This window comes from Pempheris klunzingeri, chromosome 2 (assembly GCF_042242105.1).
Source record: "Pempheris klunzingeri isolate RE-2024b chromosome 2, fPemKlu1.hap1, whole genome shotgun sequence".
Lineage (NCBI taxonomy): Eukaryota > Metazoa > Chordata > Actinopteri > Acropomatiformes > Pempheridae > Pempheris > Pempheris klunzingeri.
In genome coordinates, this window is record NC_092013.1 from 8979332 (window position 1) to 8994959 (window position 15628).

At 38.8% G+C, this 15628-nt stretch overlaps 1 protein-coding gene across 3 annotated transcripts; it reads right to left on the reverse strand.

The window, feature by feature from the left end:
- Window positions 1–337: 337 nt before the first annotated feature.
- Window positions 338–15444, reverse strand: arfgap1 (ADP-ribosylation factor GTPase activating protein 1). Of its 3 annotated transcripts, none has more exons than XM_070842049.1 (13): window positions 15285–15444; window positions 12221–12313; window positions 11645–11754; window positions 11085–11256; window positions 10615–10715; window positions 10438–10524; window positions 9877–9991; window positions 9719–9775; window positions 9548–9580; window positions 8001–8057; window positions 6461–6520; window positions 5900–5955; window positions 338–5777 (listed from the first exon to the last, which is right to left on the reverse strand). In XM_070842049.1, the coding sequence occupies exons 2-13, from the start codon at window positions 12278–12280 to the stop codon at window positions 5438–5440; spliced, it is 1248 nt and encodes a 415-aa protein (XP_070698150.1). In that variant the 5' UTR covers window positions 12281–12313; window positions 15285–15444; the 3' UTR covers window positions 338–5437. The 3 variants fall into 3 exon arrangements, with proteins under 3 accessions (XP_070698150.1, XP_070698158.1, XP_070698166.1); XM_070842057.1 differs by having other exon boundaries at window positions 12221–12291; window positions 15262–15444; XM_070842065.1 differs by lacking the exon at window positions 8001–8057.
- Between the last annotated feature and the right edge of the window lie 184 nt (window positions 15445–15628).

Genomic DNA, 15628 nt, shown 5'->3' on the forward strand with positions numbered 1-15628 from the left:
TACATGATTATACATGATTAGTGTATGTATCCGACTTGCTGACATGATCACACTTGCAGTATTCAGAACTGCAGCCAATTGTTCCTTCTTAGAACTTAAACAATCACTTTTTTTAAATCAATGATTAATGATATTTGATTAAATATTGGCCATAAACATACTGAGCATGTCTAAACCTCTCTAACAGGGGTTTGTCTAAATTTTTGCCCAACTACCCCATCAACCCCTTAACTCTTTTCTTCAACATGTTTATTTTATTGGAGAAATCCTGGCTCTGACCAACACACCCATGTAGTGCATCAAGTTTCCAGTAAATAGCGAGTAGACTACCATTGCATTCACGGCACAATAATTTTTTATTGAACACAGAAACCATGTGTACAGGAAAAATATCCACAGCCTCAACTGAGTATGTAACACTGGCTCACCTCATGGGATGGCTGCTGGTGAAACTTGAAGGGGGCAAGCAGACAACTGCACTTAAATCCACTGAGGAAACAACTTCTGAAAAATTAAACAGCTGAATGCATTTAGCTCCACGTTACATCTCATGCATGACATCAAAAATAGTATTTCTGACATAGCAGTTTCAACAACAAACACGGACACAGCCGATCTCAAATGGTCAACAGGCAGAGACGCTGCTGCTCTGGAATTAGATTCAGATTACATCAGGTTTATGAAAAAGAAATCATCACCTTACATTAAGACCTATTGGATGAACATTCTGCAGTTTATCCATTAAAGAGTACCAGTAACCCCCAACAGGACATTCAACAATAAAAGAAAAAAAAAAGTTTTCGTATTTCAGAGCTATGAGCTCTTTTAGAGACTGTTCAAATATTTCCCTTTTTTAAACCGTGAGATATCGCAGCACCAACTTTTCATTCATACAACAGACAAAATAAGTGACATAGAGCTTCAGTAATATAAGGAAAGCTGAGGGTGACAGTATATCAGGCGACACGTGCACCTCACTGCATCAGACACACACAGACTGACATCTGATTCAACAGAAAGCAATCACAGCTGTTTGAGGTTCGCAACACGTGAACACACATGAGCACATGACTGCAGAGGTTCAGTGACAGGAGTGATCTTTTTTTTTTATGTGTGTCACTGCATTTACTGAGAACACAATGAACCCATCTGTGCGTTAACGCTCTTGTTTCAGCAAAAACAAAAAGATTTATAATAAGGTCTACATCATGACAAAGCTGAAAGGTTAAAAAAGAGCATGTTCATTACTGAAAACTCAGCAGTAAACTGAAGACTTCTTAGAGGTAGGAAACGGGCATGGAATGAAGGATTTGTCCTTCGTGTTTAAACCTGTAAAATATCACTTTTGACCAATCAATGAGAACTAGTGCTGCACCTTACGAAAATTTTCTTGATTAATCAGTTAGTTGTTTGGTCCATAAAATGTCAGAAAACTGTAAAAAAAAAAAAAAAAAAAAGTCAATGTTTCCCCAAAGCCCATGGTGACGTCCTAAAATGTCTTGTTTTGTCCACAACACAAAGACATTCAGTTTACTGACATGGAGGAGTAAAGACCAGAAAATATTCACATTTGAGAAGCTAAAATCAGTCTATTTGGACATGAGATGACTCGAAACAAATAACCGATTATCACCATATTTGGCAATTCATTTAATAGTGGACATCTAATCGACTAATCGTTGCAGCTCTAATGAGTGCTGCCGATACAAGTACAGCAACGCATTATGACATCCTAAAAACAATTCAGCAGATGTTTTGCTCTGCTACACTCCTCCGTGAGTGAACTGACTACTGGCCAACAGTTACAGACACCGAGGCTGAAAGAATCAGATGCCAAAGAAGCATTGTGAGAGGTTTTCTCATATTAGTCATTAAAGGCAGGGTCTGCAACTTATTTTAAAAGCACCTTTTTGTTATAATGGTTGAAATTCTCATAACAGGCCTACAGCAATCAATAAATTAAATAGTTTAACAAAAAAAAACTGTCACAAGACTGTAATTAACTCGGACTAAATGTCCGCCTGACATTACCTACACACACGCTGCCAGTACATGAAGAGAGTCTTCCACAAAGCTGAACCCAGTGAGCAGTAGCTATATAAGCTAAAGGTAATGTTACATTTGTGACAGTTTGTATGAGTGCAGCATTTAGCAGAGTTGTTTATTTGTTAGACTGAAACCCTTAGAGAGGCTGTCATTCAGCAGTTGTGTACAGATCGAACGAGAAACCCAGTCTTCTCGTTACTGTTGTGGACTCGTCCTCCAGCAGTAACGTTAGTCAGGTGGCGAGTGGGGGAGTGGCTTTGGAAGAAAGTTTGACAGGAGGAGGGGGGCTATCTTCAGTTGGATACTTTCAAAAATCAAACTGGTGTAGCTAGTTTCTCCAATGTTGCAGACTCTGCCTTCAACTTTAGCTTCTTGTTGTAAGATTTTAAACAAATGTAGACGAATCAAACCCAGACCCAAGTAGAATTGGTTCAAGCGTATTTAAATTGAGTTTAGTCTAGTGGTTTGCTAATGAAGACTGAGCATCTGTTGGTTATCACATATAAAAATAATACAATAACTTTACAGTCATTTACAGCATGATAAAGCTGCAACACCTCATGCTATAGAGAATTAAAGGCCACGTAGGGGAGTTGGGTGCTAAAAAATTGGCCCATTTCAAAACCCCCGAGAGCTCATTTGAATTAGGCTTGTAAAATGTCCAATTTCACACTGATTACATTCCTACTTGTTAAAACAATGAGCTCTTCATCACACATTTGCATCTGTGATGAACGTGAGCGCAGCTGCCACTTCATCTGACTGTGGGATGCACAAGGTTGATTAAATTAATTCATAACAAGTGTTTGAGAGCTGTGACCATCTAAGCACCCAGCGTATAATGAGCCTCATTAATATTTCTCCACTACTCAGATGTTAATGCAAGTGTGAAGGTACCTGTGACATCAAATCCTCACAATACACAATGACCAGGGTGAAATAACACAGATGGTGGACAACGGTTTTCGTGGAGTCGCTTCATATGAGATGAAATTTACAAAGACCCTTCAGTCCACTTGAGGTCACAAGTTACAGGCTCACAGGCAAAACCATGCAGGAAATACTGTAGTCTACAGTCCCCATCTGTGTCCTGCTATTGAAACACAGTAGTACATACAGTAATTCACCCTTCAAAGGATGACTTCTGTTTATCTACAATAAACTGTATATATATCATTTAGACATCAGTTATTTAAAATCCCCAACTGCTGCATCTTGAAAATAAAAAGGTGAGATTACGGATGAAACCACTGCTGATTGTCCAATAAGTAGCTTTTATAATTTGAGCCATTACTTACTGTTATTATGTTATATCTTATAAGAAGAATGCAAGTTTGTCAATATGGCTGACCCAACCTGAGCCTGAGTGAAACAACTTCACAGCCTGTCCCGACTGTGTAAACTCTAATTTGAAAGCCTGTACTAGATTTCTAATTTCAAGGTCATAAAAAAGACCGAAAAAAACAAATAACAAAACAAATACACAACATAGTAATACAATAAATTCTGTTCCCCTCTTCTCCCCCTGTAGATCAATAGCTATTGGCAGGTTATGTGATATTTTATTATAATTTCGTTTGTGATTGATTTCTGTTCTCACCATATCTACACTGATTTCTCTTAACTCTTTATAGCGAAGCAAATTTACAATAAAATACATGACTAAAGGTCAATATAGATGTATGTTCTTAAGAATAATCAACTTCACCCTGAATTCATTTGACTGTTTCTTGGGTTTATAATAAATATATTTCAGCTTGAAAATTTTGAAACCTAGCTTAATTGATTTTGGATTTTTTTCAGCATTTATTTATTTCACAAAAAAAAAAGAAATAGCAAAATGTTGCAGCACAAAGTAACTTGAGGAGTTCCATTACAAAAAAAAATCTTGACGTAACAAAACCTAACCTAACATGGTGTTAGATATGTGCTTAAAAGAACAGTTCATCCTTGATGAACGGTTGACTGGGAGTCACAGACAAATGGAACAAACTGAAAGTCAAACCACACAACAATGGAGCAACCAATGAAAATTAGTATCAACAGCTTAATGATCTTAAATTAAATGCATCCATTCTGACAAAAAGTTGAGTTTTAAGTCAGCTTGTCTGCATGACACCAGCATAATATAACATCTATTCACCCTAAAGCAATTAAACCATTGTACCAGAGGGGCCATATTCAATAAACTCAACTGCTTTAGGACACATCAAATTCAACATCTGAGCATCCTGTTGTATCAGTTTCTGGTGACACAATAATGTCATATCAGCAGTTCTCTGCTTTCAAACCCCTCAACTATTTGCACATTTCAAACAGAAAATATTCGAAAAGCAAATAATACTATGAAGGGTTATTTAACCCTAACTCACTGAACATCCAATTGTTTTATGTAAATTTTACTTATCCACACAGATTTTGATGAACGGTAGTCAAATTTGTTACAAGGGTTATTTGATCCTTGTATCTAATATAACAGGCCGGCAGGTTTGCAGTTTGAACTTGGGCTCTTTCTGTCTGGAGTTTACATGTTCTCCTCGTGCCTGCGTGGGTTTTCTGCAAGTACTCCAGCTTCCTCCCACAGTCTAAAGACATGCAGGTTAATTGGTGTCTCTAAATTGTGAGTGTAAGTGGTTTTCTGTCTCTATTGTCGGCCCTGCGATTGACTGCCGACCAGTCCACGGTGTACCCCGCCTCTCGCCCAGTGTCAGCTGGGCTTGGTTCCAGCCCCCCCGCAACCTTTGAGAATAAGCGGTGTAGACAATGGAAGGATGTATGGAGTTTAATATAACACTGTGTGTCTACAGTATGAAATGGGCTCAATTCTATCTATAATGCTTTTCAGAATCAACCTTACAAAAAAAAATGTGCAAAAAGTCCAGGGGCAGAATGAATCTATTGGACTGAACACGCAGAAAATAACGTCATTAGTGTTTGGTCAATCATACGATATCTACAAGGATTTTTATTTACAGTATCAGAGTTTCTCTTTCATGCATCACTTTTTTGGTGAACTGAAAAGAAGTATCATTAAACCCATGATACAGTATGAACACTTCACCATTAAGATTATTATATTTGGGGAGCGCAGACAGCGAGTTTACACTGATTTCTCTCAATTCTTTGTAATGAAGGTAATTTACAATAAAATACATGACTGCAAGTCAATATAGATGTACGTTTTTAAGAATATTCATTTAATAATGAGCTCAACTTCACCCTGGGCTTCATTTTATTGTTTCTGGGGTTTATAATAAATATATTTTGAATGAATTAACAGGAACTGAGCTGTCGCTGCTCTTTCCCTGAAAGTGCCAGAGAGATGAACAGAGAGAGAGACGGGAGTAAAGGCCAGAGTGGGGAAAAGGTGAGATGTATAGCTGTGAGGTCACTACCACTCTGCATTATCCCAGGTTTCCTCAGCAGGTTTCGTGGGGCTCTTCTTCGTCTTACCATCGGCGTTGTCCCAGTTGTTGTCCCAGGCCTCCCAGCTCTCCTCTGTGCTGTGTTTGTTGTTGGATGCTGCTTCGGAGCCCCAATTGTCCCAACTGTCAGAGCTCTTCTTTGCAGAATTGTCTGCGATGGTCCAGCTGTCACTGCTGGGAGATTTCTTGGCTTTTAAGGAGTTGTTGCTGCCAAAGGTTTCCCAGAAGTCCTTTCCAACGGGCTGGCCTGAGCTGCCCTGATATCCCTCGGTGGCGTCCATGTTTTGGTAGCTCTCTCCACCAGACCTGAACAAATCAGTCAGAGCACATGAAGAAATGACTGTGGTTCATGTTGCGTAGCATTGGATCACACGGTGCAAAACACTGTGTGTGGAAGATTTAAGATTGTATAAAGTTGTTATTATTACCCATCTTCAGGTTTTCCAGTGAAGAGGTTAGTCAATTTGGCACCAGCTCCCTGAACCTGGAGAACAGAGAACACTTAAGATGACAAAATCTTTATGCAGTCGTTACTTAAGGTGACTAATACATCTCACATTACTTAATAAGAAAACAAAATCCAAACACAACGCTAAAGGAGGTAGAAGTGATAATTGAAGGAACTTAAATATCTCAAACAATCAATATTTGCTGCATAACAAATGAAAACAAGCTGCAATATTATTTTTAGCAAGTCAGAGTCAGTAATACTGAACTGAAAAGTTTATCTTCTAACAGTTAACATGACAAAAGGCAGACTACTAAGTACTCACCACCAGATTAAAAATGGCAGCAAGAAAGATGAGAGATTACAGTAAATTAGAATCGTTCAAACATTCATCGTCACAGCAGAACCAGTCTCCTTTGAGGGTTATGCTATGATATCTGCACTAAGAGGCCAGGGAATAGGATTGACGAAGTGTTGTTGTTCCTCGTGCAGGAGACTGGTTCTGCGTCAGTACGGCGTGGCAGAGCTCTGCCCGTCCTACCTTGTTTGCCAGTCCGGCCATGCCGACTGCCATTTCATCTAGCAATTTGCCATCTTTCACCTGAATGGGCCAAATTATTATTACAACTTAATAATAAAAACATCAATCTCCATCAATATATAAATTTGTCGAACAGAACACGTAGAGAGCAACAGTTTTGTTTTGATTGTGAGAAAAAGGGATTTGTGTTTTGTTAAGGCAGTGATAATCAACATGAGAAAACATTAACATTTTTTTTTAGTCTAACTAGGTTATTCCTCTCAAGAGAAAATAGCTCGAAGGTAATGAGGCTACAACCATTTTGCAAGAGAGCAGGAAGACCGCTACAGAAGCGCAAACTACAGATACCTCGAATCACCTAATGCCAACTGTACATTAGAAGACAAAAACATTTGGTCTCTCTCAGTCACTGGCCTCCACTTTTCCTCAATCAAGCCCAGTGGGTAAACCTCGACACAGCAGGGTAACAGAGATTTGCAACTAATTAAAATGTAAACCCCTTCCTGTATTTTGATTTATGAACATGAGCATGTTCTCTTATAGCTTCAGGGGCTCATTTTATCTTGTTAAAAAGACTCGTCCAGGAGCTGCTCATTTGACAGTGAGAGTTAGAGCGTTTATGTGGAAGCATTTACGAGGAAACACCCACCACGACCTCAGAGATGGTGACACAGGTGACGCATTATTCAGCCCGTACGTGTTGCCAAAAACAATGCTTATTGTGATGCAGAGCCTCAAACACACCGAATCTGCTAAGCAAGTGAGCAATTACTTGTCAAGTGAAGAGCTCCAGGTTGTGTCATTTCAATAGAAAATCTCACCATGTCAGAAACCCCATGACTAAGGCTGTGACATTCTAATACTCTGCCATAAACCAGTGAGGCTTGGCTTGCTTTTCTGGCAAAATAAGAGATTTTTTTAATTCAGTTACCTTGCCAGATGAATGGAAAAATAAATTTGGTTGAGATCACTGTATTAAATGTAGACTTCCTTATTTGTGAAGGTGGGTGTGGCACAGCTTTAAAGCTGAATTGGATGTTTTTATGTAGCAGTGATATCAGGATTACAATATTTGATGCCAATGTAACATGCTCTGTATGTTTAAGGCTTATGTAACTGATTGTAATTGCTAGTTTAAAAAAAATAGAACATGTTTATTACATTTTAATGAAATACCAATGTGATACTTTAACACTCTGGAGAGAAAACTGAGTGCCTTGAAATGAGCTTTGTCCAGTGACCGTGCAGAGAGTTCACACTGACTCACATCCGTCCCAAACCAACAGTTCACTGCTGTATGCCTCTGCAAATTCCAGGGCTGACTCACAAAACAAAGGGGAAGAACAAAAAGGTTTGATTTTTTTTTTTCTTGTTTTTTTGCATCCTTCAAAACACATCTCTTGTCTTTTAATGTAAGCTGGCACAAAGCAGATAAACTGGCACAGACAGGCAGTGTAGAAAATAGCACATTCACATCTGAAGCTGTTTTGAAAGCCCTCTATCCCAGCACCAAGTCAACAACTTCAAACATCAATGTTACCTTTTCTTGGGTAGGTTTGATAACATTCTCATTTAATGTTTGTCCTAACTCTGTGGCCTAGTTGGAAGTCAGAGGGGGAGAATTCACTTGAATGAAACACAGTTTAACATTCACAGTAGAGCAAGACACTGAGCTGCTTGTTCTGCAGTTGCAATGAAGTGACTGATCATTCCCATTCACCATGACACTGAACAAGCACTAGAGGGTGTAATGGTTCAACAAACTTGCACAATCAGGAGTTCAGTAGAAGACATCATCTTTCCTATCGTATGTTCTGCGGAGTAACATGTTTCACAAAAAATATATGATTTTTAACCACAGGATTGTTTTCTTGTTGCCCTATTCATAGAAAAATAGCAAAATAGTTGAGCAGCTAACACCTATAAACCAAAAAATACTAATGTTGCTATGCAGTGATTTCAATATAGTGCCAAACTTCAATCAAGTGCACTAAAATGTTTCTTTCATACCATTACACCTCTACAGCACTGTTAGCAGCCAACATAAAAACTGTCATGCATGAATGGATAACACATTATCAATGAATATGAGCGATCATTTCTATATTAGGGTTAGGAATTAAAAGGCAATCCCCATCCCATAATACAGCCTTCAACTCACAATGCCTTGTATTAGTGTATTCAAGCAGAAGCACATGAAGATGACCATTCACCATTTTGCTGTTTTAATGTAAAAAAAAAAAAAAAAAAAAAAAAAAGGGAAAAAACTGACCTGCCGGCAAAAAAAAGAAATTGGGTATGATGCGTTTTGTAAAAAATAAATAAATAAAATGATGCAGAAAAAGCGCCATGCACCTATTATCTGCTTTACCGGTTCTGGGGGCGCTTTATAGCCTTTTAACTACATCCAGCGAAGGCAAAGATATTAAAGTAGTAACACAGTTATTACAGTTTGGAAGTGAAAATTTTATGTTAAGAGATTTACCAAGCAAAATGGCATACATTTTGTGAACACTCTTCTAATTCCCCTAAAAGGATAACTCCGGTATTGTGTGACGTTGGTGTTTTAAAGGGATATTTCAGATACAGAACAATACTCAACAACACAAACTAATCAACTGAGGCAGCAGTAGACCAGCAACTCCTGTGTTTTGCGAGGCGATATAATGGCTGTTTGTGGTTAAACAGAATAGATCTTTCTGGTCCATCTCTGTAGGGATCCTCTCCAGACACTTTGATTAACAATTTGAGACTGTCAGTGGACGTACTTTCACTGACGCAGTTGCCCCAAAGGATTAGATTAAAGCTACTGCAGCTCGTTCGCAGCCTGTTCACGGCTGCCAGCTGAGGCAAAGTACTGGACCAGTTCCAAAAATGTTTGTACCTACCAGTCATTCAGAACCTCCAAATATATATATTATATTTATATTTCATATAATAAAAATACCAGAGTTATCCTTTAAATGAGAGGGTAACACTCAATAAAATACATAGAAATAAACAGAGGAGGTTATATGTAGTCCTGACAGATAAAAACCTTTATTAGTAGTACTAGTAACAGGTTACTCATGACTATATAAGCCTTACCTTCAAGGTCGCTTGGTTTGCCAGTTTAGTTGTCTTCACATGTGAAAAAAAGAGAAAAATATATTGATTACCTTTATATTTTCTACGAGTTTTTACTTTTATGCAGAAATTCACACTCAAATTCAATACTGCACTAATATGATTCAGCATTTATTGCGTAAACACACTTACATTATCTTTGGCAATAGAAGCAAATTTGCTAGCGCCAACAGCGAAACTGCTCCAACCCTGCCAAAAACAAACAAATACATAAATAAATAATCTGTCACAGGGGAATAACAAGACAACAAGAAGTACAACTCTGCCAAAGGATGTATATCTTGACCTACTGAATAAATAGATGACATGGCATTGTTGATGAAGTCATCCTCTTTCTTCTCTGGGGTCACTGTGTTGCCAAATCCAACGTACCGATTCTCTTGATTCCCACTGTAACCGCCTCCACTGAAGAAGCATTAAAAAGTTACAAAAACATTTCTTTTTACAGAAGACAACAGAAGACTGCATTATAAAAGAAATGTAAGGGCAGAGTGTCATTTGTGATTTGTAAACACAACATTCAAAGTTTGCCTCTCTTCCTCGGCTCAACTGTGATCAACTGTTTAGCCTCACTTTTTTTTTTTTGCTTTTTTTTCCCCAACACTGTGTCCACCGTTTTGATAGCTTCCTCTTTGATGCATGCTTATGATGTGGCACCTCTTTGTTCGTAGATGGGGGCTACACACCCACGACCCAAATGTTGATGCCCATAAAGGATCCGAATACAGCAGAAAAAGAAAATACAGGCAGCAGGATCTCTGCACCTCTAGTGGGTCATAAATGATGATTAAGAGGGATTATCTTTCTGTGGACCGGACTGATTCTACCTTTAAAGACAGTTTGGCTCTTACCTCTGATATGAGTTCACGTCATCACTCAACCAGTCTTCAAAAGCTTTGTCGCCAGATTTCGCTGAGTTTTGTCCAGGTCCTCCGGAGCTACATGACAGAAACATGAATTGAACACCTGTCCTGTACCTGGCATTGCACACATAGCTTGAGTGTGTTCAAATTGTCATTCACTTTTACCGATGAGAGGATGAAAGGCTGGTCTTGGGTTGAGGAGATGTCCAGTTCCTGGCAGGGGAAGTCTCAATAGACCACTCCTTACCCTCTGCTAAAGTTGCGACCTGTAATATACAAAGTCAAAACAGGCATGAATGAATCTGATGAACAGACGACACCTTTAAAAGCGAGAAATCTCACAGGAGCCTCAGCCATATCTGGACTGTTCTGCCACCAGCCTTCAATTTAAAGGCATCTATTCATTAAAGACACACTCTTATAATTATGAAATTAAAATCAAGTTCCCTCTTTAGTCGATTTCATGGTCATAGATTAAACTTCATAAATGGATAAATAGATGTTGACTGACAAACAATAATGGAGAATTTAGTACTAAATGTGAATTAAGTAGCAAACTGATATAGTTGTGGTCTCCATTCTGCAGGAAAATTGAACATATCTTATTCATAGAGCACTCTGTCTGCACACTTTACCTTGTCTCTGAAGAGTGCGGCAGCTTTGCTGTTGTATTTCTCCTGTAAATTCCAGGTGGGATCATAATCATCTTGGAGCTCAAGAAAGAGACGAAATTTTCCATTTCCGCCTGCCTTCATCTTCTCAAGCTCGATATCTTTCCACTTGTCCATGGTGACAGAGCGCACAAAGCTGAAGAGATAAATACAAGATTATGAGACTGTGATATTTCAGATATTTCAATGAATAAAAGGTACATGCTGACATCTCTGGGCTGCTCAGCTGTTGGTGAGTAAAGTTAGCAACAGCAACCAAACATATTCACCAAACTCATCCATGCATTTCAAATTTATGTCGATTGATGTCAAAGGATGTCGATGTGTAGAACTGTCAGAAAGTACGTTCATCTAAAAGCTCAGCACACTCCTTTACAGAACCTAATTTCATGGTTTGTTCAATCAAACAAACACACAATCATAACTGCCATCCTCTAAGGTCTGACTGGTTATGTGAGATTAAAAGTCAGCATGCTCTATATATCAGGTCATATCATCACCACCATAATATTCACCGGTCTTACCTGAGATGTACTCCCAGGCCCCTGTGCTTGCCGGAGCACTCAAGACAAATCCAGATCCCATAGGTCACACTAACCCACTGAGGGTTAAAAGCCCCACACTCAAAGCACAGCTGGAAAAGAACAAGACACAATAGATTGACTGATTCAGGTTCCTGCCAAAAGACAAAAGCAATGACTTTTAAACTATTAAATTGAAAACCTCTTTGCAATGTAAGCATCAAGCTGATCGATGTGTTTGAACACTGAGTCGCTGTCATTTAAATAGTGCAGAACAAGAACACATTGGTTTATATGTTTATTTTTAGGTTAGGAGACATATCTGTCTGACTGTCACTGCCAAAGATGCACGCCAACAAGATGTCCGCTGGCAGGGAAATTCCCAACTAAAATTACATCCACCATTTATGTGAACGCGGATGAAAGCGGGGAAATTTTGTGAAGTGGGAAGGCGCTGCATCACAAGCCTCCCAAACACCTGCTACCTGCTATGTGAATTATACGGCTGCAGTGAGGCGACACGATTTTCACTAAGAAGTGACAGTGAGACACATGAATAAGCTGTTGGGGAAAACTTACATTATTCTCCTCTTGGGTTCTCACTTCCTTCAGAACTCGTCTGGTCCTTGGACTCGCCATGTTGACCCACGCTGGAAGAGGATTGAAAGGATCCTCTTAAGTGAAACATTTAGTTACAAAAGCAAGAGAATCAAAATATTCATGTAAGTCTGTTCAAAACAACAAATGATGCTCCTGGGAGATAATACTCCTGAACCCATCCTTCTGTTGCCAAGCTACAACTTGAGAATATAACTGAGTGCCAGAACACTATTTCACTGTCTCTTCAACAGAAAAAACAGCCCAAATTTGAAGTGATGTGTCACTTCTGATTTGGGCTGTTTTTTTTTTTTTTTAATTTAATAGAGGTCAGTTTCAATTTATGTGTTTGAACCAGTTTCTCCAAAAGCTGGATAGAAGTGAGGGAAACTTTTTTGTTGGTGTCACCCAAAACAAACCTGGACCTGCTCCATAGACAGCAGGCTTGTCTGAGATGAACTGCGCCTCGCCTGCAAAGTGGATGAAAGCAGCAGTCTGCAGTCATAAAGCTTGACAAAAAGCTGCAGTAAAACCTTCCCAGGATGACACAGGAAGTCAGACAAATATTCCTCAGAGTCATCAAGTCACTGCTGACAAATTCAGTTTGTTAAATATATCAAACTTTTACATTTCACAAATAGTTGCTGCTTACTGATGTGGATGTTCTGAGAGAATGGCCTTATGATAATATAATACAGCATTATCTACTATGGCTGCAACGATCCATCTGTTTGGATCGAAATATCGATTTAATGATCAATGATCCGAAAGCATCCATACAAAGTGAAACCACCGAAATTCAGGTAATGAAAGGCCTTTCTGCAGCCGCCTAAATCTCATGACCTCTGCCCAATGATTGTTACTGCAAAGACCTGGCTGACCTCAAATAAATTTGATTAATGAAGCAACTACCAGGACACTGTGGCAGACTTGATGGTGATATGAGCACACATTCACAGCTGTCACTGTACCTTTGTTTTAATTAGAGATACACACCTTTGTTAAAAAATAAAATGAGTAGGTGTAAATGATACAATTAATCATGGCTGAATCTAATTCATCTTACTGACAGAGCCATCATTAACTTTATTAGTTATACCTGTGATTTTCTTAGTGTGACGTGTCAAAAGGTCTATTCTGTGTAAACTAATTTCAGGTAGAATATCACAGACAGACACCATAAGTGTCATTACTCCAACAAGTGTCACCTAAGGACAGTCCAATTTCAATCTCAGAACATATACGTTAGAAGTGGAGCTGTCAGGTTTGTCAAGGATACATCTGCTGATATTCTATATTTCTTTTTGTCAAGAAATGCCATGAAAAGCCTAAAACCAACAACAAAGTGATCCCAACAGAGGTGGGAAGTAACAAAGCACACATACAACTTTACTGCAGCTAAGTTTTCAGGTATCTGCACTTTACTGGCGTAAAGTTTCTGACAGCTGGGTACTTTAGCTCCCAACATTTTAACACAAATATCTGTACTTCCTACTCCTTACATCTTCAAAACAGGCTTGTTACTTTAGTGTTAATGTATTTTAGGCAAATTATCAATTTTTTTAAATACTGAATCACTGCACACCATCCCAACTTCAAGACCGACTTCAACCTAAATGGACGGAGCAAAAACACACAATGCCGATTCCACCTCTGGACATGTCTATGCAACTATGTCTGATTTATCATATTCTTCTGTGCCATAGACCTCTAATGTCATCCAAAAACTAGTAAAACATATAGTGAGCCACCCTGTCACACTGGGTGACACAATTCAACGCAATGAACATGAGCACTGTACTTTACTGAGTCCTACTGCCAAAAATACTCACTAGAGCACCAAGTGTCCCAAACAAATGCACTATTTACTCCCGTTTAGACAATATTCACTTAAAACCACAGCGTCGAGCAGTTTTAGGAGGGCACTTATGAGGGACTATATAGATTTGTGAATCATTGGGAATGAATGAGAGCCACAGACAACATGGGAAAGCCAGAGAGTAATAACAGAATACATCGCTGGTTTGTTATTTTCATGTGATTTGATGACAATAACAAAAAAATAGACCACCACCAGCCTTATCCTTTAAACTGTCATGTATGGTTGTGCTGATATTTTGCCAATTTTGCCAGTCCAAAACCTAAATATTTTACATTTACAATCAATATGACTGTCGCCAAATTGATTTGCCATCTAATCATTTCAGCTGTAGCTTAAACATGCATATTATACAATCAAAAATCACTATATATAGAGATAGATAGATAGATAGATAGATAGATAGATAGATAGATAGATAGATAGATAGATATTGTTTATTGATCCCTCAGTGGGGAAAGTTTGCTGTTACAGCAGCTCAAGGGGACAGACAAAAGCACAATATATACTGTACACCTTATGAATTGAGCTGGATTCTCAGACAAGTTTTTTTTTTTTTCTACAGCGGCCCTCTTTATAAATCCATACACACATTCAGATGGATAAAGAGAAAAAAACTGCCAAGAAAACTCTCAGTCAGCTGTTAAGTTTACATTTCTCAAACCAGCATTTGCTACATGAGCAGAAAAAGGGGAGAAAAAAAATGTCTCGCCTCTTTGACAAGCTTTGGCAATTTTTTGGGTCTTCTGGGAAAGAGACTGATTTAACTTGATGGATATTTTCTAATGAAAGACAGTTTTTAACTCGTCCCAAAGAGCTGATTGAGATGATCTGATTTTTATTCTTAAAATATCATTGAATGATATGATGATATCGTTAATGTTAAAACGGGTTAATGTTTGTAGTCGTGTCAACGCTGTCTCCACTCCTAACACTAAAGATGTCATTCATCAGGCTCGTGTATCTTTACCATTAAATGTCCAAAATATCAGGATGACTTAGTGATGTCCTGCTTTAAGTGAACCACTTAAAGTTTAAGTCTGAGCGGACATTTAACCAGCTTGTTAACCTTTAGCTGAATTGATTTGATGGCTAACTTGACGATGCTAACGTTAGCTGTGCGCAGAGCTAACGGGTCCGTTACCTGTCTGTGATTGATGAGACAACAAAGTCGCTGTTTTCAGAGGCTCCGCCGACAAACTCTACGAAGGCTTTTCTCCTGGAGCGGAGGCACAGCAAATACTGTAAAGTCACAGGCTGTGTGAGGCCGACAGAAGTGTATTATAACGATGGAGAGCTGCTGTTAAACACCGGTAGCCATGTTCCTGTTTGCATACGTTGGCAGTGCAGTGCATCATGGGAGTCCGTCTTCTTCCTCCTCCTCGTCTTCATTTATTTTTTTTCTTTTCTCTTTTAGTTTTTTGTCTCTGCTGCCTCCGCTGTTGCGGAGTAAGAAAATGCATGTAGACCAAACTGTGACACCCATAAAAGTTGGCCATATTTCGTTCACA

What these genes read in the sequence shown, in the direction of transcription:
- arfgap1 (XM_070842049.1), bottom strand. Translation starts at nt 12,280, where the DNA reads ATGGCGAGTCCAAGGACCAGACGAGTTCTGAAGGAAGTGAGAACCCAA. An exon ending in CAAACCAAGCGACCTTGAAG is followed by an intron (nt 8,058 to 9,547) that starts GTAAGGCTTATA and finishes ACTTCCAACTAG; the next exon opens with GCCACAGAGTTAGGACAAAC. An exon ending in ACTGGAAAACCTGAAGATGG is followed by an intron (nt 5,778 to 5,899) that starts GTAATAATAACA and finishes TGATTTGTTCAG; the next exon opens with GTCTGGTGGAGAGAGCTACC.